General features: G+C 39.8%; 1 protein-coding gene across 5 annotated transcripts in view; it reads left to right on the forward strand.

Moving 5' to 3' along the window:
- The window catches only part of PIP5K1B (phosphatidylinositol-4-phosphate 5-kinase type 1 beta), a 360,505-nt gene that overhangs the window by 180,336 nt on the left and 156,341 nt on the right, over positions 1-23,828 (forward strand). For all 5 annotated transcript variants that reach the window (XM_036991203.2, XM_036991204.2, XM_036991202.2 and 2 more), the window contains 2 exons: positions 1,206-1,358; positions 5,172-5,471. In XM_036991203.2, the coding sequence (XP_036847098.1) occupies positions 1,206-1,358; positions 5,172-5,471 (453 nt within the window). The remainder of the gene's footprint in view (positions 1-1,205; positions 1,359-5,171; positions 5,472-23,828) is intronic.

The following is a 23,828-nucleotide window of genomic DNA, read 5'->3' on the forward strand; positions in this document are numbered from 1 at the left end:
TGTGTTAGGAAACTGGGTGTATATTATCTTCGATCTAGACAGTGGAAACTATTAAAAGATGTAAAGGCTTAGAAGGACATGATCAGATTTGTGTTTTAGAAAGATCCCTGGTTTCCTAGTTGAGAATGCCCTGGACAGGTTATGAGTGGATAGTTGAGACCAGGTGGAGTTTACCATAGTAACCAAGGCATGGAATTATGAAGCCACTGAACTTGAGGTACTGACAAAAGAGATGGCATGATGGGGGCAGGTACAATCACTAGTCTGGGTATGGAAGGTGAAGAAATGCAAGACATCAAAGATGATACCCAAGGTTCTGGTTTGGGGAACAAAGTGAACAATGTTTCCATTGCCTGAGCTAGGGAAAAGAGAGAAGATGAGAGGATAGATGGGGGGTTGGGGGGCGCAGTGGGAGGCAAATGATCTAGAGTCTCCCTGTAAGGTTGTGTACAAAGTGCACTGTCCAAGAATACATGGATAAGGTGAAGAAGTGTAGACTGGAATCCAGCCCTTCTTCCATTCATTGACCTTGTGTCTGTCTCAGAGCTACATCTGCCAGGAAAGAGAGGCACCTCTTTCTAGTTACTACTAAGGCATCATACAGGCTAACCACAGCCCTGAGATGAATTTGATTTTGAACTTGTTATAGGTGAATTGCTTGTGGGATAACAAACAGAAATAATTATTAAAAATTTAGGCATACAGATCTGGAGCCTTAAAAATGGATCTGGGCTGGAGATTCAGGTGTTAAAGTCATGTCCTTGTTGAAACCAAGAGTGAATGACATCCATCAGTGGAATAAATAGTGAGAAGAGGGTAAGTGTTGGTGTTCAAAGGCCAAAAACACAGTGTAAATCAAACTTTCAGTTCTTATTTTATGGGCACTTGGTGGAAAAAAAGTACCTTAGTCACCAGTACTGAGTTCTTTCGTTGGACACATATGGTGATTCATGATTCTATTATATGGCACCAGGGGGTGAGAGAGCATGTCTGTTTCCCATCATAGAATTATTAAGATAAATGGATCGATGAAATTTTTAGAAATATCACAAACAGCCTTTTCAATATTACCTGGAGCCGCCTTTTGAAACTTATGGAGAGATCCTCCTATTTCAAAATAGGATACATAATACTGTGATTTTCCTCCTTGGAAGCCTCATGTACATTAAATGTATTTTTAAATGTTTGTTAATTTACTCTTGCAGTATTCCATCTGCAGTGAACCTCTAATAGAGCTGTCCAACCCCGGAGCCAGTGGATCCTTGTTTTTTGTGACCAGTGATGATGAATTTATCATCAAAACAGTTCAGCATAAAGAAGCTGAGTTCCTTCAGAAGCTACTGCCAGGCTATTACATGGTAAGTAACTGCACGTTAACAAAAGCTCCTACTCAAGGGTTGATTACTTTCTTCAACAGTTTTTTTTTTACCTGGTTGTTTTTTTGTTTGTTTCAGTGATTCTTAGGCATGTTTCTTTCTCTTCGGTGAGTTTTGTTTTGCATTTAGGTCATCCTACAACATTCATTGACTAGATCTTAAGAAGTACAGTAGAAGTGAGTGGCAGAGCACAGTTTTTCACTGACACAGTCTAGGTTCAAATCCCAACTCAGCCATCAACTAACTGACCATGTAAGCAATGTCACAGTTGGCCCTGGTCTTTAAAAGCTGGGAAATACCTGTCTTACCTGGTGATTGTGATAAAGAAGGGATACAGGACGTAGGATAAAGGAAGCAATGCATTCTAAGACTCTTTGCACCCAGAGCATAGTAGTGATATGAATGGTTAGGGTTCATTGAGTGCTAAGCTGCGTGTTAAACACAGTTGTAAGTCTTTTGCACACATTAATTCATTTATTCCTCACAGCAACCTTACATGCCATAATCATTGCCATGTTGCCATTTAATAGATAACGGTAATTGAGACAAAGATAAAAGGAGTGACTTGCCAGGGGCTATTCAGCTCCTGAGCTGCAGAGCTGGGACTCCGAGCATAAGCAGTAGGGCTCCAGGGACCGCATTTTTAACCCCTGCACTCTATACCAGCTTGTATTCAGTGTTATCCATTCTCAGCCACTATGCTTCAGAATTTAGGACTTCGTAGGTCAAATATTGTAATGTGAAAGTCACCTTTCATGTAATATTTTATAGACAAACAGTAACCAAGCCAGGTGGACTTACCAGATATTTAGTCCAATTTTTTTAAAATAAACTTTTCCTAAGGGCCTTGTCATTTTCATACCTCTGGTTTCTTTGGACTTTCATAGCAGTTACTGATTTTCTGTGATTGGAATGCTATTGGAAAAAGTTTGGATCTCTGAGGCCTCAGTTCTGCCATTCAGTTGCTGAAAGAGATGATAACCATCATCTTTGTTTCAAAACAAAATTGATAGGGTGACACACAGCTCATTTGTATGTAAAAAGCATTATTCAAAAATCTGCTGGAGACAACATTAAATGCTGTAAATTAATCCCATGTATAAATAGAGGAGTCACAAATGAAAATAAAAATATTAGTGGATGGCAGCCACAGATTTTAAAAGGTTTTCATCCTGAACGAAGCTGGGAGGTATTTTTTTTAGAGCAAATTGTCTACTTTACATTAGAGAAAATAGAAAATGCAAAAAAGGAAAAATGCAGCCAACTGTAATTTTCTCAGAGATACGTATTTGGTGAATTTACTTTCAGGTGTATTCTGTTCAAACATACATTTTTAATAATACAGAATTGGGATAAAACTGACATTGCACTCTTTGCTAACCTGCTAAGTGAATAAATCTTGAACTTCTACAATTCTGACCTTAGACTTCTCTTTTGTTCTAGAACCACATTGTCCAACATATGTCCATTTAGCCATGTGTTGCTATTAAATTTAAATTAATTAAAATTAAATAAAAATTTTAAATTTAGCTGAATAAGTGGTTTTATCCCAATCACATAAGCTAGTATAACAACATAGTTCATGCCATTCACAAAAAAAATGTGAACATCATGTGGTATCCACAGAGACATTGAGAATAAACTAATGCACTCAAAACTCAACATCTTCTTGTAATTAAAATTCTTTAAATGCGCAGGGACGTTTTTAACCTAACAACTAAATACGAACACACATATTATACATTTATTTGTCCCCAAGAGTTCACATAATATCTTGTGGAGAAGAACAAGGGCCCTTTCACAGGAAATAATAGAAAAATAAGGATGTACTCCATAAATTGTTCTTTCTGATATATTTGCTAGAATTTCTAGCAGTAGCTCTTTGAATACAAGAAGAAATAGAAGAAAAGTGTGAACACTGTTCTGTGCAAATGATACAATTGGAAATGAGCAAAACTTCAAGAAAATAAATCAGTAGTTTCTAAAAATAATGAGAGTCCAGCAGATTTGCAAGCTATGATAAATGTACAAATCCACTGTATTCCATTATGTAGATCATAGAGAGGAGGACTATCAGGGGAAAAAGAGACCTCATTCATGACAACAATGATTTATGGTGAACATTATTAGAAAAGTAAAGATATAAATAAATGAAGATATAATTCTGATTGGGAAAGCAGGTTCTAATAATATAACATTTGAACAAATAATCCAGAAAGAATTCTCGTAATAAGAACTCTAAAATACTTGTCTATAAAAACAGATGTACAAGAATATTATGAAGGAAACTATAAAGTGTATAGAAGGACATAAAAATGTTCTGACATAGTGAAGAGATCTGCATCATTCATGAACTCAGCAATGCAAAGATTTCAGTTCCCCCAGTCCACTTATAAATCCAGTCTAACTCCAATCAAATTTCCAAATTTGATGAAAAAATTAAACAGTGGAAGGGAAAGGTTGTAAGAACGGAAAAAATATTTTTTGATAAATCAGTGCAGTTCTAAACAAACAGATCAGTGGATTCAAAGTAAGTGTCCAGAAATAGACCCCTGTATATTTACAATTTCTTGTATGAAACAGGAAGGCCTCAAACTCAATGAGGAAAGGACAGTCTATTCAGTAAATGACTCCATTTGGGGGGAAAAATTAAATTCCCTATTTTGCACAGAAAAATAATTTCATATAGAGTAAAAACCTAATGTAATGACTGAAACTTCAAATTTGGAAGAAAATAGACAAAATTTACAACCTTTCAGTATAAAGAGATTTGCTAAACAAGAAACAAAAAGCACAAGAAAGAGGTACAGAAATGTGACTACATCAAAAGGCAAAACATATGTGTGGCAAAACATCTGTGTTACAAAACAGCAGACACAGAATGAACACAAGATAGAATATTTCTGGAATGATAGATGCAAAGAAAATGGGAACAATGGTTTCCTCAAAAGCTGGGTATTGGGAGGAGGATCAGGGGTAGTAGAGAGACTTTTCATTGTATAAATGCCCTGTAGTAAACTGTTTTTAATTTTGTACTCACTTTTAATGTGGAACAAAAATAAGCATACATTATTTTTATAATAAGAAAGACAACATCCTGGAAGAAAATATTTGCCTCATACAGGTTAGAAAAATGGTAAATATCCAGAATATATAGCTCTGATAATGACAAAAACCTATGGAAAAATAGGCAAAGGATATTAACACAAAATTGTCTTCAAGGTGCTGAAAGTATGTCAGAAATATTAAATTTAATAATCAGTGGTGTTCAATTTTTTAAAAACAGAATTCCATTTTTCACCCAGTCATGGTACACAGGCTTTAAAAATCTGGTAACATTCAGCATTGGCGAAGAGTGACGAGAAACATGTCATATTATGAAGTGTGATTGTAAATTGGTCTAGCCCTTTTGGAAGACAGTTTTTTAGAAGCTATTAAAATTTAAAATGTTCCTCCTTTATTCACGAGCAGTTAATTTTCTTTCTAACTGCCTAGGAGAATAGTCACACATGGCAGTAATCAATTCTTTGCCTGATTTTAGTTGGAGCTAATTTGGGACATTCTGTCCATTTTCAACTCAGCCGCTTTTAATGCTGTGAGTTTAGAATGATGAAGCTGCTGTTCCAAGAAGCTGACCTACGAACTAGATTAGAAACAGCAAAATTTTAGCAATGGCTATTAATAAAGATAATCACATTCCACTTTGAATTATCATATTAGGTGACAGCACATCTTTCATGGAACATTATGTTGTGAAAACAGATTTTAAACATGGTTTCCTTTTTCTCCTTTTAGAATTTAAACCAGAATCCAAGGACTCTTTTGCCAAAATTTTACGGACTGTACTGCATGCAGTCAGGGGGCATTAACATCAGGATCGTGGTGATGAACAACGTCTTACCACGCTCCATGAGGATGCACCTTACTTATGACTTGAAAGGCTCTACATACAAGCGGAGAGCATCTCGAAAAGAGAGAGAGAAATCCAACCCCACATTTAAGGACTTAGATTTCCTGCAGGACATGCACGAAGGGTTGTATTTTGACACCGAAACGTACAATGCGCTCATGAAAACACTTCAGAGAGACTGCCGGGTAAGGAGATGTTGCTGTGACTTCCTTTGAAAGGTCATCTGTGATAATGTAACCTTTGTCAGGAAGGCCCAAAACAGACTGCTTCCTAATCCTGGTGGTGGCCCACGCCTCCTTGATGTTGAAGAGATTAGTGAATGAGAAGGGAATTGTCTGGAGTGGCTGTTGGTTTTATGAGTAAGCTAGGTCAGCTAAGCCTTTGAGAAGATGAAACAGGAATTTTTTTTTGTTTCTTTTCATCCTTCCCTGTGCGGAAGGTGGTTAAACTGGAGGGAAAATAAGTTTAGGTTTAATGTAGTGATTCACAAGAAAAGCCATATACAAATCTGGAAAGAGATAAGGTTCCAACCTTGGAGAGAAGTTTAGAGAACATGCTCTTGGTGGGATTGATAAGCAGATTCCTGGATATCCAATGTGAATGCAGAACCATGAGGTGAGCGTACATTTGCCAAAATTGTTTTAGGCGAACTGAGTAAGAGGCAATCAGAAATGAGTCTCAACAGTTAGAGCAAAGACCATCACACGCAAACTTAGCCAGTGATTGTCAAAAGAAAGGAGGAATTCACAGTCCCAAATCCCTCAGTCTGCAATACTTAGAAAAATTAATAAATAAAGCCAAGACCCAGGAAAGACTTTTCTGATGTGGTGAATTTACCAAAAATAGGTAAAAGTTTTTTTGGAGAAAAAGATGACACTGAAACTCTCATGTCTTCTGAAGGGTGATGATCATTTGCTTAACACATTCTCAGAAATATCAATTCCTGGCCCAGATAAACTTGGAGATGCATCTGGGTTCTCAGCTAAGTTGGGTGTAGTGGAGATGAGCAGAAGGCATGCTGGCCAGCAAGGACTCACCAGGCCTGGGCCTGGGAAATACGGGGTGTGCCTTCCAGGCTGTGGCCTTCTGGGCCTTCTGTGAGCCTGGACAGATGAGCCACATTGTTGCAGGGGAGGGGGACCTTTCTCTGCTAGACTCAAGCTCACCTGTAGGGGAGGAAGGCATTGTAACCATTCCATGTAATGTACAAAATGGGGGATTGTCACTGAGAAGCAGTCCTAAAAAAGACTATTTTATAGGTCTTTTCTCTCTACATGTTATATCATGTATGATGATGCACAAAGATGTGTCCTTGCAATAGTTTATCTCATTGATAGAGATGTTACTCCACAGCTCCTATTCTTTAGCTACTATTTATTGAATGCTTAGAGTGTGACATGCTAGGCTGAGATTATTTTGATGCGTCATTTCATTTAATTCTCTCAGCGCCCGTTTGAAGTCAGTACCACTCATACTCCCATTTTAATTGGTGACCAATTGGGTTCTTTAAGAGGCAAAGAAACCTGTCCAGGGTGACTTAGCAAGTCAGTGACAGAGCCTGCACCTGTTTGGTACAAAGTGTGTTCTGAACAGTTGATATGTAAAGATTTCCTTTAAGGACTTTTTAAAAATTATTTTTTCAGAAGTCAGGAGAATAACAGTGGGAATCAAGCAAACAAAAATATGTCCAGCTGAGCTATTCAGATATCTGGGTGGACATGAGTGATTCATGTTTTTCTTTTAAAAAGAAAAAACAAAACACACATATTTTAGTAGAAACCTTTTCCTGTGCTTTTTCTGCCCTTACAGGATGTGGGTAAAAAGTGACTCTGAATTCCCCAGAGTTGAGTACAAGCCTCTCCAGTTTTAGATTTGCTTTCTCTTGCCTACTCCTGCCTTTTTTAATGGAAAGCCTTTTTTCTAAGACTATCTTCTAAGACTATAGGCTCCTATGCCAGGAAAAAAAAAAAGGGAAAAGGAAAAGTCAAATGTAAAAGAACCGTTGTCTGTTTATTAGTGTTTCCTGAGCCCGGTACTGACAGAACAAGGTCAAACAGGACTCTTCATCAGGAAGGAGACCCTGGGGACTTGCCTTTTTATTTTTTGCCTTTGGGAAGATTTGTTATTCTAAGGAAGATCAATGTGGAGGTCCTCAGGCTAACTCCCTCTCACGGGTTGCATGTGATCTTGTATGAGACACAGCTCATGGAACTTCCTTAGACTGCACACGTTTGTCTTCAGAAAGGCTTTCTCGGGGTTGTATGAGAGCATGTAATTGCCTAAGCTGTGGGGGAACCTGAGTCCCTTCTGTGATCTGCCTCGATGATGACCAAGGCCTCTGTGATCTGCAGCAAGCAGCTGGTTCTCTGAGCAGAGCTGCCTTGAGGAAGACATGTTTCTGGAATTGTAGGTCTTAATATTTAATAGTCACGGACCTCTTTTCAAAACTGATGTAAGCTGTGTGTTGTCTCCCCAGAGGAGTGCCCATCCACACAGCAGTTCCTGAGTCCCTGGGAGCCCTTCGTACCCCCACCCCCAGGCTGAGACTCCACCTCGCAGCCATGCAATGGCTGTCTCTCTCTCTCTCTTCAGATCATCTTCTGAAGGGCAGCCCCCAGGTGGCTGGGAGAGGGTCTGTGGCTGGCATTCCTGCGAGAGTCTCTTGCCTTAACATCCCCCTCACTTTGCAGAGCTGAGGTGCCATGGAGATCCAGGGAAGATGTGAGGTCACTCCAGGGCTGGTCCTAGAGCCCCACAATCAGGAATCTCTGCTGTTAACATCTAAGTGAGGCAGTGCTGCTAAGGCTCTACAAAGAAGTCCGGGACTGCATGAGTGGGTCAGCAGCCCAGCCAGAGTAAGGTGAACAAGACTGTATTAGAGTATACCCTTTCTCTCACTTATCAGTCATGTACTACAGGTTGATTGTGTGCCAACGTGAGGTGAACACCCCCGACTTTAATCAGTTGCCATACAGTGTATTCAGTGCAATGATACGCTCAAAGCATTGTGAGTTTCAGACTACGTGACATCATAGCTAGGTCTTGAAAGAAGAAGAGTTCTCCAGGCAGGCAAATCAGTGGAAGCACATTCCTAGAAGAGGAAACAATATAAGCCAGCATGAAGTAGCCTGACATGTTCCAAGAACAAGATTTGCCTGGTGTTGGTGGCAGTTAATAGTAAGGGAGAGCATGAGAGGTAGGAGGGAAAAACAGTCCAGAACCAAATAATGTCGAAAGGCCCTTTCTGGTGGTGCCAAGGTCCCCTTGAGGGCTTTGAAGTGGCAAATCCAAGATTCCAGACCTTTGGACCCCAGCTTTTCTATTGTTCCCAGATAGAATAAATCTCCTAACCTCTTGCTGACCTCCTCTTGCTTCCTGCCCACCCCTCTTCTTTCATATTTGAGACCCCAGGAGTCCATTTCCCTAGCATGACTGCTGGCCAGAAAACACCTGCCTGGCTCATTGCCAGCTTGGCCTGCTCCCTGTGGTCTGCTTCCCTGGTTCCTGATCAGAGCCGCTTGCTTCTGGGTTCTGCATCTGCAATGACCTGAACTACCTCACCCCACAGTGAGCCCTCTTGACAAATACCATCTTCCCCTGGCATCCCAGAAGGAAGCCCCACTTCCCTTTCCCCGGCTCCCCCAGCCCTGCCCTGGGGCCATGTCTTTAAGCCTCTGGGATGGTCTGTTCTTCACAATCTCCTCCACATAGCACACTGGCCACTCGGAACTCTTGTAGAAAACTGAATGTGCTTTATCCTTCAACCTGGCAGAGCCGGCTTCCCCACAGCATTCAAAAATAGGCCTCATTCCAAAAACAGAAATCCAGATCTCAGGATTCTCCCTGACCCTCACATTGCTGTTCCCTATTGGCTGTGTCTGGCAAAAATAAACATTTAAATAATTGTGTTCTCTTTCCGGAAGTATTTCCTTTCCCTTGGCCTCACCCTCTGCCCCTGGTGATGGCCATCTACATCCTTAAGTGAACTTGGCCCTGGGTAAGAGTTGTGACAGCAGAGCACTGCCAGGACATCATCAGCCACCTGCTGTCAGAAACAGGAAGTGGGGTTCATTCAGACCATCCCGCACAGTCCCCATGTGACAGACAAGGTGAGAGGCATGTCCTAGTTGAAAACTGCTCTTCTCAGGTAGTCCTTCATCTTCCCCCAAGCCTGCTTCTCTTCCTGTCTTCCCTAGCCCAGGGAACATGATCATGCAGCCAGTTGCCCAGATCAGTGTCCTGAAGCTATCCTTTCCCCGCCTTCTTCTTCTCTTTGTTCTTTCTCCACACTCAGTAAATCAGTGTCGCATCCATTCTGCCTCCTAAATAACTCTTGGATCGGCCCCCTCCTCTCCATACGCACAGCCACTGCCTTTACTGAGACCCTGAAAATCCTTCCTCTAGAGTTTTGCAGCAGTCTCTTTCAGTATCATTGCCTTCCCACACATCCCAGTGCTGTTACCAGTGCAATCCACCGATTGGACCGCCAGCTCTTTCAGATCCCTTCACTGAAGGATCTCCAACTGAAGCTCACAGCCTTTGGCCCAAAACCCATTCTTCCCAGTTGGAATGTCAGATCCTTTCTAATCTGCTTCCTGCCACTCTCTCCAGGTGCTCCTCCTGCTTCCTTTACAGCCTTCTCTCTTCCCTCTCCCCGGAGCCTCCCCCACTCCCACCCCTCACCCACCCAGGCACTCTGATCTCCTGGAGGCACTCTGAAAGGGTTTTGGTCTTTCAGGAATGCCTTGCTCTGCTGGACTACCCACCTGGCCCCTCTCTTCTTCACCTGGCACTCTACTGCTCATCCCAGGCACCACCTCCTCCAAGACCATAATGCATGGTGCTCCCAGCGATCTGGGTTTACCTCTTTGTGGGATTTAACACTCTGTTTTCTTAATTCACATGTGGATCCTTGAGCCTGAGATCAAACCTTAATCTGTCCTTGTATCTACATTGCCTGGTGCTTAGAAAGTGTTTATTGAAATATGCATGTGAACAAAAGAATAAACACAGTAACTATCTGATGATAAAGACAAGTTTAGCTACACCTCCAAGAAAATCTGTCCTTGGTGACTTTTGTATATTTAGCTGTTTTTTTAAGTGCTGCCTCTTTGGGGGGAAGTATCCAGTTTCCCTGCAATGCCTGCCAATATGGCATTAAGAATTTAATGAAGCAGGTGACCTCCATTTTGAATCACTTGAGATTATTTGAAAAGCTGTACTGATTGTCTGCATGGTAAAAGTCATCTGTGTAACAGAAGTATATTAATCTTCCAATTATTTTCATATAGAAACAATATTGTAAATAGTTGAGACATTATCTTCTTTAATATCGACCCTAATCTCATTTAGGTGTATGTTTTGTCTACCCCACTAAACTGTAAATGCCTCAAAGGCCAGAGCTCATTCTTTATGCCTCTCTGCAGGTACAGTAGCTGACTTATTATATACACTCAACACAAAATTATAAGATTTTGATTAAAACTCTTTTGAATTGAAATTTATGTATTCATTTTGGAAGCACAATGAGGAACTATTTTATTGATTTTTAATTTACTGTAATTATTTTTTCTCTGACATAACTTACCTATGAAGAATATAGAATCCCCTCTCATTTAATTAACTTGATAAATTATTACATCCTACACTATTTATTGACAACTCTAGGGAAGTAAGCCTGGCATAAAATATATTAGTGAGAGCTTATATTCATGATCCAAATATTTCTTATTCCTTCAGGTGGAAGTCATATCAGACAGTCTTGATAATTAATGACCTAAGTGACTTATTTTACATTTATTATCATTTTTGTTGAGCAGCAAAATTATTAATTTTTAAATAGTGTGGAACCAATTTTCTTTTTTCACACAAATGTCTGTCAATATAAATATTAATAAGTTCTCAGAATTTAATGAAACCAGTCTGAAGAATACTGAGACTTTTTGATGTGCGAACTGGGATTTATCTTTCAAACTATGTATGACAAGCTCTAAATTTCTAGATCATATTCTCCTCAGCTATGGGCATGCTTGTATAGGCTACAGGGTGGGTTATTTTCCATAATTCTTTATTTAGCATTATGGCTGGGGCTTACCCCTCAGTTACAATTTTGTTTAGCATTAATTTTTTTCATCTAGTTTAGACAGTTTCTTTGCTTTTTGATATATTGGTTGCCTTCCCCATTACCGTTAAAGAGGAAAAAGCGCTTCAGACCTAACAGAAAAGAGGTGTGCATCTCTTACTGATGGTTGTTTGCATTTAGCTATGTCCATTATCAGAAAGGAATTAGATTTTTGCTTTTGGACCTCAGCTAGAACATGAGAAAGGGACAGAGATATTAGCGACTCCACATCCCTGTACCATACCTTGAGAGATTAGTCAAAAAAAAGGTATAGATAAATTCACTCTCTTTCAAATTATGTTTACAAACATGATAATACCCATGTTACCTTTGATTTGTTCCATTTTAAATTTTGAGTTTTGCTATCTAAAATACTAGGTATCTTGATACCATTGCAATATAAACATAAAGCAAAATTAAAGCTGGGAATGAATAGATAAATAAAGCCATATTATAGAATCAAAGATTGAGCTATAAAGAATCATGAATTTCCCAGGAAAGAGTGAAACAATGCCTTCCATGCTCCAGTCTGAAAGAAAATTATTTTAGATAAAGATGCCTATGCCTCGCCAAGCCAGATTTCCTTGTGAGAATAGAATTAAAGATAGCATGCATGCAGGGACTTAAAAAGTTTTCTACCTCTTTTAAATCATCTTTTATAAAATTTTTTGTTTTGAGGTAGTTGTTGATGCACATGCAGTGAAAAAAAATAATACAGAGAGATCTCATGTACTCTTCACCTAGTTTCCCCAGAGAGATCATCTTGTATGACCTTAGTACAACACCACCACCAGGAAATTGATGCTGGTACAACCCACTGACATTTTTCAGATTTACCAGTTTTACGTGCATTCATCTGTATATTTGCATGGGTATGTGTGTATATAGCTTTTTGCAAGTTCATGCATATACATATTTATGTAACCATCACAGTCAAGTTTAGAACAGCTCCTTCACAAAGATCCCTTATGCTGTCCTTTATATATAGCCACAGCCCCCTCCCTCCCTCACCACTCCTCCCCAATCCCTTGGAACCACCAATCTGTTTTGTCTTTATAATCTTGTCATTTCAAGAACACTATCTAAATGAAATCATGCAGTGTGTAACCTCTGAGATTGGCTTTCTTCACTCAGTATAATATCCTTGCAATCCATTCAAGTTACTGTGTCAATAGGTTGCCTGTTTTATTGCTGAGTGATATTTCATGGTATGGATATACCACAGTTTAACCGTTCACCTGCTGAAGAACATGTGGATTTTCTCTTGGTTTTGACTGTTAAAGAAGCAGCTATGAACATTTGCATCCAGGTTTTTATATACGCATAAGTTTTCATTTCTCTGGTATAAATGCTGAGTGCACTTCCTGCATCATATTGTATGTTCCCACCAGCAACATATGAGTGATCTTTCTTTTCACCCTTACCGGGATCTGCTGTTGTCACTATTTTTAATTTTAGCCAGTCTGATAAGTGTTTATTTAAGTTTCTTGTTAAAAGATTTCTTGAGTATATACCCCTAGCAAAGCAAAAGATAAATCCAGTACAGAAGTGGTCTGGGGATATAGGAAGGAGTGGTGAAAAATGAAACAGGAAAACTTGGCTGGTTATATGTCTGTCAGGCTTAATGCAGTTGAGAGGGACTCCGAAGAAGGAGAGGCCTAAGATACAGGACTTTACCATGGACATTTCTAATACTACATATGTTTTTGAGACTTTAAATGCTCATAGCACTTCATCTAAATCTTCTATAGCTGTTGGTATTCCTACATTATATTGTAAGTACTTGGGTACATGTTTAATGTTTGCCTGTAGGAACTGTGTGATTTCATTTTCCTACCCTTCAAATCATGTAACAGAATAGCAGTTGCATCAGTGTTAGTCTTTTAATTAAGCCTAAGAGATAATAGTAGCAAACACTTTGGGAATGATAAATCTTATCTAATCAATCAACCTAATAAGAGCAGGGTTTGGTGGTAGCCTACCCAAGGTTTCTGATATGAAGTAGACCAAAGTAAATCATCTTTTCCAGTGTAAATTTGTGGATAACTGAAGCTAATTTGTAATGCTTAGTTGGCCATGTCTGTTAATGACCATTAAATTAGTAAATTGCAACTGTGTTGACCTCTCAACCTACTCAGTTATTTAGGTGGGGCCTGGTGTCCCCATTTAAGACTACAACACACAGTTCCTCAGCCCTGGAAGGGGCTGATGATTGTCCAGGCTTTGCATTTGCTGCAGCTCAGCTCTAACATAGGTGGGTGACCGAAAGGAGAACTTACGCTGACAGTAACAACTGATGAGATGGTCAGCGGGGGAGTTTCAGGGAGGCTACAGAAATCAAAATACTCTTGTATGTTGTTGCTTATGACTTTGTACTAAGAAATACCTCAATTTGAGTCAGACAAGTTAATTCTCAATGTTTGCAAAACTAGCTCTTCCAGTTTTGGGTGGAGAAAGGGTTCCATCTCAGATATTACCTATAGATACTAAACTAGCTCAACATTTAAAACACATCAAACATTATCTATAAACACAAAATACATATACACAATACAATAAATACATGATTCTGTGGGCAGTAAGGCTATATTTCCAAGGCTCAGTGTATCCCTAGGCTGGGTCAGGTGACATATATTATCTTGCTCTGAGCCAGGTGATGCTTAACATTTTACACAGATTATCTCAATCCTCACAACAGTCCTGCGAAGGCATGGTTCCCTTCCAACAGAGAAGTGGAGACTCAGGGGAGGTTAAACTTCCCCAGATCTCTTGATCCAGGATTTCTACCCAGGTCTCCCTGACTCCAAAATGCAGGCTCTTTCCTCAGTACTCTGTCCTTAAGGAGCTGATAGATATAATGGGGGAAAGTCTGCTGAAATGAAAAACATTAAGTAATAACATAGCCAGATACAGACAAGATGAGCTGGACGTGCCCAGCAACTGGTTTTCTAGCTCCAACAAGTTGTTGATGGAGAAGGTGGTAGAGAGTTAAGAAAATGGAGAGCTTTTTGTCCAGACAGGGCAATGAGTTAATGGAAATGGAATCTTGCAACCTACTTTAAGAAAGGAGGGGGAAAGGAAAACGGTGTCAAGGGGCTGCAGAACACAAAGTAAAGTTAGTAATCCAAACATTTAATTCTAAGAGTTTGATGAAAAGCCTAATCAGGCCCACTGACACTTGCCAACTGTTACCAACACGTGTGGGCAGGAAATCCTATTTACCCAGAAGCAAAACTTCTTCCTGAGAAATGTAATGGTTACAGTGGACTGATTATGTTTCAGATCTTGTGGAGAGGGAGACCAGGGACTCTGTGTGTGCTCTGTGTTGAATCCTGTATAAGCAGCATTTGAGAATTCTCATTCACTGCAGAAATTGAAGAATTATCAAGGCAGTAGTCATTTTTTTTAACCCTCACCTCAAGCCAATTAGCATATTGTGAAAATTTCTACAGAAAGAATGGAAATGGGCAACTGAAAATATCCTCCTCAGCCCTAAGAAGTAAACTTTGCCTTTTCTTCCAAAAAGAAATATTACCCAAAGTTCAGAGAATTCAATTATTTCCCGAGATGGTGGCTATGTGTCCAGCTAGCTTTCACTCTAAGTAACTGGTCACACAGAAATACAAATATACAACAGTTCAACTCAGTGGAAACTGAAGTCCTTGGGCTTATTAAATAGCCTAGGGCTTATTTAGTATTTTAGGCTTTTCTGTTTATGTGTGAAGAGAGCCTGGCCTGTCTGTCTAGAGGTAAGGTCAATATAGGTCCCAAATGGAAGGACTCATAAAGAGTCTGAGGGGAGGGAGCAAAGGAAGGAAATGTCTGTGGGCCAAAGCCTCCTCCTGCAGGAAGTCCTGGGAAGCAGAGAGCAGAGCAGTAGCAGGGACGGGAAGTGGCTGCAGCTGGGCATGACGGTAGCAGCTCTGGCTTTGAAGATGTGTCTGTCTTGAAAGGCTTTGAGGTCGGCCAGTGTGGATCTGGTTGTGGATGCCAGTGCCTGTCAGTCACACAGATGTTCATGTGAAATACAGCAGGTTGCAAACCGCCAACCCAAAGGAGACAGAGGGGGAAAAGCCCTAGCAGCTTATTAAATGGAAGTGAGGCTCCCTAACTTAGAAGAAGCTTCTGGAATCTAGTGAGGGACTGAGTTACAAAGACTTGAGTATTGGAGAGTTGCCAGGGCCTGGAAAAATGTGACACAGTTTAGAAAATGGTTCAGAAATAGGTCCTGTGGTATGTTACCCAGCTTGCTGTGCACCTGTCAAACATGATCTTCCTCCTGGAAGCTTTCAAAATAGGCAACTGGGAACACTTTTAAAGGGGAAAATCAGTTTGATTTTAACAGGGCTTTATTGTATTCATTCTACATTCAGAGCGCATGTACTGAGTACCCACAGTGCTATTGAAACAGGGCCCACATGCCTGCCTTGTGAAAGGCAAGGTACTTCTTTGGCTATGTACGGGTTCTAGTACAAATTAGCACATACTGGCTTCTGAGAGTCTTCATCCGGTTGTCAGTCAACACTTTTTACCTGGTCCTCTCCCCTGGAAGTGAATGTCCCTTTGTTATCACCAGTGTTCTTCCTTCAAAGACGTTTTTAAATTTAGTATTTGATCAAGCAAATATAACGCTTCTCTCCTCACTTTTGTCCCTTGAAATTCTCCATTTCTGTATGGTGAAGTGGAAAATCTCCATGGCGAATTTCTCTGTCCCCATGAAAAGGAAAGGCTAAGCTCAATCTGTTATTAATGAGCTTACATGTCAAATTGCAACTTTTTGTAAAACATGATACATCTGTGCACTTTCTACATATTGACTTCAAAAAAGTATTTTAAAAGGCTAACTAGTCCATTAAACATATCAGCTGTTCAGCGCTATTAGGGAAGCAGATATGTTAAAGCCTAATATTATTTAAAATATCCTTGTCCAGACTGAAAGTGAGCCTGGCTGTGGTCCACATCTTATTAGCTTCCATCATTTCTCCACACAAAGACCTCATTTGTAAACCTGGCCTGTGTTTGTAAACTACCAGCTCCAACTGTTGCAGTCAGCCATTCTAGATGCCAGCACTCGTGATTTTCACAAGTACCTGGTAACCCAGCTGTGGGTGGTGATGGGTGTGCTCAGCAGGTGGAGGGTCGCCATCCTCTGATGTTCCTTTTCCTGAAAGAGCTTTCCAACTCTTATCTAGATTATTAGCAATTTCAGAAAAAAAATGCCAACCACCTAATTGTCAAGGAACAGAGAAAGCCTTGACACCAGGTTGCAAATTTACTTTTCTGTATTCAGCTGTACAGGGAAAATTATGTTTCTTAATTTTCTACTACTCTTGCTCACTAGAATCTACCTCCCAAAACTTAAATTTATCAATTAGTAATATTTCAGTCTCTTCTAGTTTAGTGACTTCTCAATTCAGATATTCTGCTTATTCATAGCTGAACTCTCTCTCTCAGGGCTGGTGTAAATCATCTCTCTTGTAGTATTCCGTCTTTTTAGGTAAACACCACAGGAAATGTAGGGTCTCAGTCACATGTGACATGCAGAGACAAGAGCATTACCACAGGGTTTCCACCTACTGTATTCTATTTTCACCTCAAACTATCAGCTCATGCCATGGGAGATATGACACTGAGTTATGTGGCATTAAGCCACCCTCTTCTACTTGCTTTAATTTTTACTATGTACATATATTATTATTTTTTAAATAAATTATAATACCTCAAGATTCCAAGCAACTCATTTCCAGGGATACCTTCCACAAGCCAGTTTTCTCTCACTTCTTAAAACTCACCCTATAGGTAGGTACTTGCTACTGATCTTAAATTGTAAGTTTCTCAGTATCAATGATGACTTTCCCAAACCTAAGATTCTTTCTGCCCTGTGGAACCTTTTGTGATCTTGAAGCGTAAATTGGCTTGATTTCTCTGGCTTCAAACCACCATAGAAATGTCATTTGAAAAATCTTATCTTACCTTCCTACCAAATTAATTACATGTCCTTCAGAAAATAGTTTGAATTCTTGCTGTACGTAAGTCCATGGGAGGTACAAAAACTTAATAGGATATGGTCCTTGCCTCTAAGAAGCTTACAAGTTTAAGCCCAAACCAACAAGGTTTTACTGTGGACAGATTCTCCCATACTTCGTCCCTCTCATGGTCTGTTAGAGTAAAGTAGAGAGGCAGCTCACCAGAGGGGGTAGACTGTAGTAGACAGTGATGAGTATTCGGGAATTTCACCTTATACATTGAAGTGGATGTGTGAACTCAGGCCAAGCATGACTTCTGAGTCTCACTGGGCAACCAGCCAGCCCCCAGGCTCTCAGCCATCCTACCTAACAAGCAAATTATTCATGGTGAAGCCAACTAGAAGATAGATAATCAGAAGGACTTGGCAATTTTAATATATTACTCTTAAATGTGTTTATAAAATAATTTATTAAGAAATATCTATTTGTAGAAATGAAGTGTGTATAAAGAAAATCCAAAACACCCAATACAGAAGCTAATAAATATATACATATACATATATACACATACACAGACATACATATATATACATGCATATGTACTCTTTTAAAATGATAGAATGTTATTTCTAATACCTAGAAGGTACACTTGTATTGCTTCAAGCTTTTTAAGTGAGAAAAAAAAGTGTTGGTACAGATTAATCCAGCACAGCCCAGAATTCTGAATCACTGCATTAGACACAGTGAAAAACACATTATTGCCATAACTAGGCTAAGAATTGAATATTTATTTCAGTCTGCTTTACCAGCCAAAATTGTGTGGCTTGTCACAGCCTGTTTTTTCTCTTTATTCTATTAGCAAAGAGCACTCTGAGCTTTAGTGTGGAAATTCAACTAAATGTAAAAGGCAGCCATCAGCTTTAACTAGACATGCACCTGCAAGTCTTTCTGGAGCTATACTCCGAGGGGCCAGCTTTGGGAGAAATAACAGTCCTCCTTGGATTCATTTTACCCTAAACCACTGTGTCCAGGGATGTCATAAAACTTCAGGATAGTTCTTTTAATTGTCTTATATTATTGAATTAACACAAATGTTTTTGCCAATCAATTGCTCTTTATTCAGAGACTAGACTATGGGACAGTTGGAAAAATTAGTCATAGCCCTTGATACATATTCCTGTCAGCTCTGCATTTTGTTATTTTGATTATGCTTTAGCTCTTCCACCAAAGAATAATCAGGTGAGGTGAGTACAGAGCATAGCAAGTTGTCTGCTTTAACTGTAGTTAGGGTCACAAATAATTTTCATTTTTATCTGTGTCCTCTCTAGTGTGTCATCAGAGATAATGGTAAGTTAAAACAGGTATATAAATGTCTTTCATCTGCACACTTCAAAGCTGTATGTTAAACTTCATTTTTGAAAAGTTCAAACATATACAAAAGTGGACAGAAGAGCATAATGAACCCCATGCACTCTGTACCTGACTTCAGCAATTTTCAGCTCAGAGCCAATCTTATTTCATCCCACTGCTCCAGAATTTGAGACAAATTTTTACCCAAACATATTTTAGTAAGAATCCCTAAAAATTAGGGCCCCCTTTTAAAAAAGTAACTCTAGTCCCATGATCATACCTTTACAAAATTAATAGTTCTTATGAGTTAGTGTTCAAATTTCTAATTGTTTCAGAAAAAGCATTTTTGATAGTTTAGTAGATCAGGATTTAAATAGGGTCTGCTTGTCAAAGCTTCCTGGTCATTTATTTTTTCATTGTGAGGATATTGAGGAAATTGGTTTGCATATTACATAGTCCAGATTTTGCTGTTTATGTCTCCCATAATTTCTGTTAGCATGCTCCCCTCTCCCCCATTTTTCCTATAGATTGGTTGTTGAATTGAAAGTTTTGGCCCAATTGAAGTTTGACTTTATTTTGGGTGTTTTCTCCTTCCATCAGGAGGCACATGATGTTAGAATGCCTTTCTTTCTGTGATGTGAGCAGCTCTTGATGACCACTAACTAGATCCATTCATTCATTGGGGGTTGGGAAATAGTGATGTTCTTGTGTTATCATCATACATGAGCTAGAATGCTCAAAGGATTTTTAAACAAGAGAGTGCCTAGCACATAGTAGGTGCTCAATAGAATATAGAACAGATTAAATTCCATAGGAACCCCTGTGACATGGGACATTGCTAGAAAGCTTGCTTGCCCAGGATCAGGTTAATAAAGCATCTCTTCTTCTGGAATCCCCATCCTTCTTCATTCTGCATATGCCAGCACAGATTACTTGAGCTGCTTTGTCTTTGCCATTCTTAGTATTATCTGGCACTGGGTGCCAGTAGGTACTGGTTTTCAAGGTCCTCTGGACTCATCTGGTGACTGACTGTCCCTTTAAATCTCATGCCAGCTGAACTTTGAACCCCTTTCAGATTCAAAAATCAGAGAGGACAAGAACGCTCAGGGGGTCCTGAGATGTTTCAGAATGGAGTTTCCATTTTATGACAGAACAAAAGCACTCGTGGATGGCTAAAGGGTCTTTGAAGTTGACCCAGCCTGTGACATGCTTTCCCGACAAAGCTTCATAAAAAGAAATGTGATAGTCCTACCAGACCCCAAGCTCAGCCTAGCACATAGCGAAACAAACTTGCCTTTTATCTGCCATTTAGTTGTATGCCTACTAAACAGTAAATAAAGAGTCTCTGTAATAACAGCTTGATATGTGCCCTTAACACCATATATATAAACACCTCTGCTGTGGGTAGGTTTGCAAACACTGTAGACTGTATTTTTCTGACAACATAGAGCACATAATCACAGTAAATGCTTTCAATACTAAAGATTTGTCATACGCTGTATAATCAGTAAGTGCAATAACAAATTCTTACATTTGGGGTATAAAATGTAGTGCTTATATATTCTTTGGTGCTAAATATTTGATTTTCACTTGCTTATGAAAACAATATAACAAATACATGTTTCTGCTCTGATCAGATTGCACAGCATTGAACACAAAGTAAAACAAGCCTTTGGTGAGCAGAGCAGTCTTATGTTTGTGATAGGCAAATACAGATACAACCTGAGGCCAAATTTTATTCCACAGAGCTGATAATGTTCTTAGGTTTTCAGAGGGGAGATATGTCCCCAGCATTCTGTGGCAATCATGAGCATAATTCTCATGAAGGTAAGACTAGAGATAGGCTTTGAAAAACCATTAAGATTTGAAAAGATGGTTGGGACCTTCCAGAATAAATAGCATGAACTTACATCTTCAGGGCACCTGTGGGTAAAATTAAGGGGTTCCAGTTTGACTGGCCTAGTGGGTGTCTCTAGAGGTGTTAAACCACAGAGCTTGGCTGGGGTCATGTAGCAAGGACCTTCAGTGTCACCTGAACAATGGTGAGAGAGACAAGGCTTTGAGTTAGGGGAGTGATGTGACCCGGTTAAGCGAGCATGTCAAGAACGGATCAGAAAGGGGAAAAAAGGAAGTTGAAATCATTAGCAAGGAAGAAATTTTTGTTTATAGAAGCTGCAGGACTGAGCAACTTAATGAAATGAAAAAAAACCATGGTGTCTGAAATACACATTAGCATCATTTCAAGTAAAAGAGGGAAGTGAGGAGAGAGAACTGCTCTGGGGGAAATAAGAGATTAGGGTTGCAGCAAGATGGTGTACAGAAGTTTTGAAATGTCCAAAAGGTTATTGGAAAGACATAAAGCCAGGGGCTAGTTTGGACTAAAGATAATGTTTTAGAAATTTTTTGTGGAGAGATGATAGTTGGAATTTACCCTTATAAGATTCTCAAATCTTTTTGAGATCCACTTCTCCCTCATGGTCCTCTGCTGACCCCCCCCCTCCCACTGTGGTATATCTCTGAACTATTGAAATACTTCCCAGTCAAACCTACATACCCCTTATATGGACTGTCTCCATAGCACCCTGATTTTTCTTTCCAAACCTTATTCCAGTTACTCCCAATCTGCAAGTCAGGCTTGTGTGATTTTGAGGATATAGAGGTTATAGTTGTCTGTTTTACTTACCCCCGAAGATCCAGCAATTTCCATGGTGACTGGGACAGAGTAGGCACTCAATTGTTTCCCAACAAAAAGAGTAAATGAATGTCACTACTGAGAAGTAGAGAAAGAACAAAGTTGAAGAGAGAACTCTGGTGAACGTTGTTAGGGCACAGAAGAAAAGACTAGGAAAGGCAAATAGGAAGGCAAAGAATAGAGAGAAGGCAGGACTAGGTGGCCAAGGGCGAATGGAGATTCTGGGGTAAGGTGTGGTCAGCAGTGATTGTTTCTTTGGTGCTGGAGTAAGTAACCAGGACAGTAGGAGCAGCTCACCTTTATTGGGTGCTCTCTGTATGCCAGTCATTGTTCTATGACTTGGCATGGATTAACTGTGTTTGCAGTAACTCTGTGAGGTAGGGGTGCTTATTATCTCATTTTACAGATGGGGACACAGAAAGGCTAATACTTTGCCCAAGGACAAACAATGGAGGAACCATGAGACAAAGCAGGCCGCCTGGTCCTAGAGCATGGAGCCACTCTGGCTCCTCTGGCAATGGGACAAAACAGTGAGCAGTGGGTTAAGGACTCTGGTCTCAAAGATAGAGAAGGAAAGGAGGACCGGCCACTCTGTATGACCTCTGGCCATAGACAGGACAGCCATGCCTATTATCCTTGAGTTAGGGTGTCTCCCACATATTGTCACCAGATCTACAGAAACCATATGTGAATAAGATCATTCAGTGCATCATCAGCTGTAAGAACCTGGAGACATGCTTTCATTTCAGGAACAGATAGTAGTTTTGATTGTGTCTTCAGGATATTGTACCAGCTGCTTTGACACTGACTCTTTTATTACATTCCAGTATTATTGACTAAAAACAGTCCTTGAGAGAGCAGAAAGAAAAAACTGGCTCTGACAATAAAAAGTATTGTGGTATTCCAACTTGCTTTCAGTTTTGCATATGCCTGTGAATCATTCCTGCTTTCTTTTTTTACAAATGCGAGAGTAACGTCTTGCCCAAGTCAGATGGAAATGCACCTGTATTTGCCCTGCAGCCTGTGTTTTCCCCAATTGCACAGAATCCACCAGCAACAGCCAGGTCAGGCAGACATGCAGGAAAAGAGAGTGTCTGAATGACAGACCACTGATTGGTGTCGATCATGTTACAGAACATTACACACTCTCAAAGCTCACATGTGAAGATTTTGGCAGATTTATCGATTCCTTTAATTAAGGAACAGGGAAGATATGAATAACAACTGTTTTGTTCCTGATTGATGCAAATCTGCAATACATGTGACTAAAATCTGTTCTCAGAATTTTTCATTACAGAAGTTTTTTAATTTGATTTAAAATATATGCCTGTATGTTTATCGTTTTCTTCCTTACCATTTTTTCATAGATGGTTAACTCTGCCTAACCCAAAATCTAACTATTGTGTTCAGCTTGCCACAAAATGGGAATGGAATTTATCTTTTTTAAGCCTTTCACTCTGAAATTAGGTACCTGGCCTCCTAAGGACAATACCACATTGTTCAGGGATGCTGATGATACAATTTAAGAACACAGAGAAAATGAATCCCTTTAAAAGGTGCAGCTTTTTCTTAGTTAATTCTTTCCTGAATTTCTTTTTTTTTTTAATAGACCATGACTAGTATTTGACCACTTAATGCATCGGGCTAGCCTCAGTACTTAGCACTGGACTACAGCCTGACTTTGTATGACTTACAAACTGCACATGTTCTCTTTGGCCTGCCTTTGGGCAGGAGAAGAGATGCAAGTACAAATCAACAGCTCAGGCTGAATATTGTGTTAAAAATGTAAGAAAAATTATTGTATAACGAAAGCTTTCTGACAACAGAATTAATTTACTCATCAGACTCCTTGCAGAGGAAATGAAGTAAACACGACGGTGTTAGGGGTGCCTCTCAATCTTTACCACTTCCCCCTTTCACCCTCCGGATGTCTGTTAGGAACAGGCTCAACACTGTCCCATGGTTGAAGAGACTTTGCTTATGAAGCCGGCTCACTGCTCTGTGGAAACATTTGCCAATGGGTAGTCTGGGCACAAGCCTGTAATTTTTGCCTGTTGAAAACAGGGCTGTCCCCTCAGGTAGATTGTGAGACTGTCATTGTTAGCCCACTGACCAGAATTGCTGTGTTGTCACCTGACCTTTTCCTGTTGAACATCCATGCAATAATGCTGGGTACCCACGAACCCAGACCTTTGAAAGGAATCAGGACTCTGCAGAAGGGCACTGGCAAACAGGCTAGAAATACAGTCATATTTTTCTTGGCTTTTTATGGCTTTTTGTTTTCAAAAGTATTTCAAGCTGACACCTGTAATTTCTCACACTAGTGTGAACTATGAGTTACCATGACTTAAAATTATGATTAACGTATTTAATTTGCATGAACAGCCTGTGCAGTGGGTAATATCCTTCTCAC

The sequence above is a fragment of the Manis javanica genome, chromosome 2 (genome assembly GCF_040802235.1).
Source record: "Manis javanica isolate MJ-LG chromosome 2, MJ_LKY, whole genome shotgun sequence".
Taxonomy (NCBI): Eukaryota; Metazoa; Chordata; class Mammalia; order Pholidota; family Manidae; genus Manis; species Manis javanica.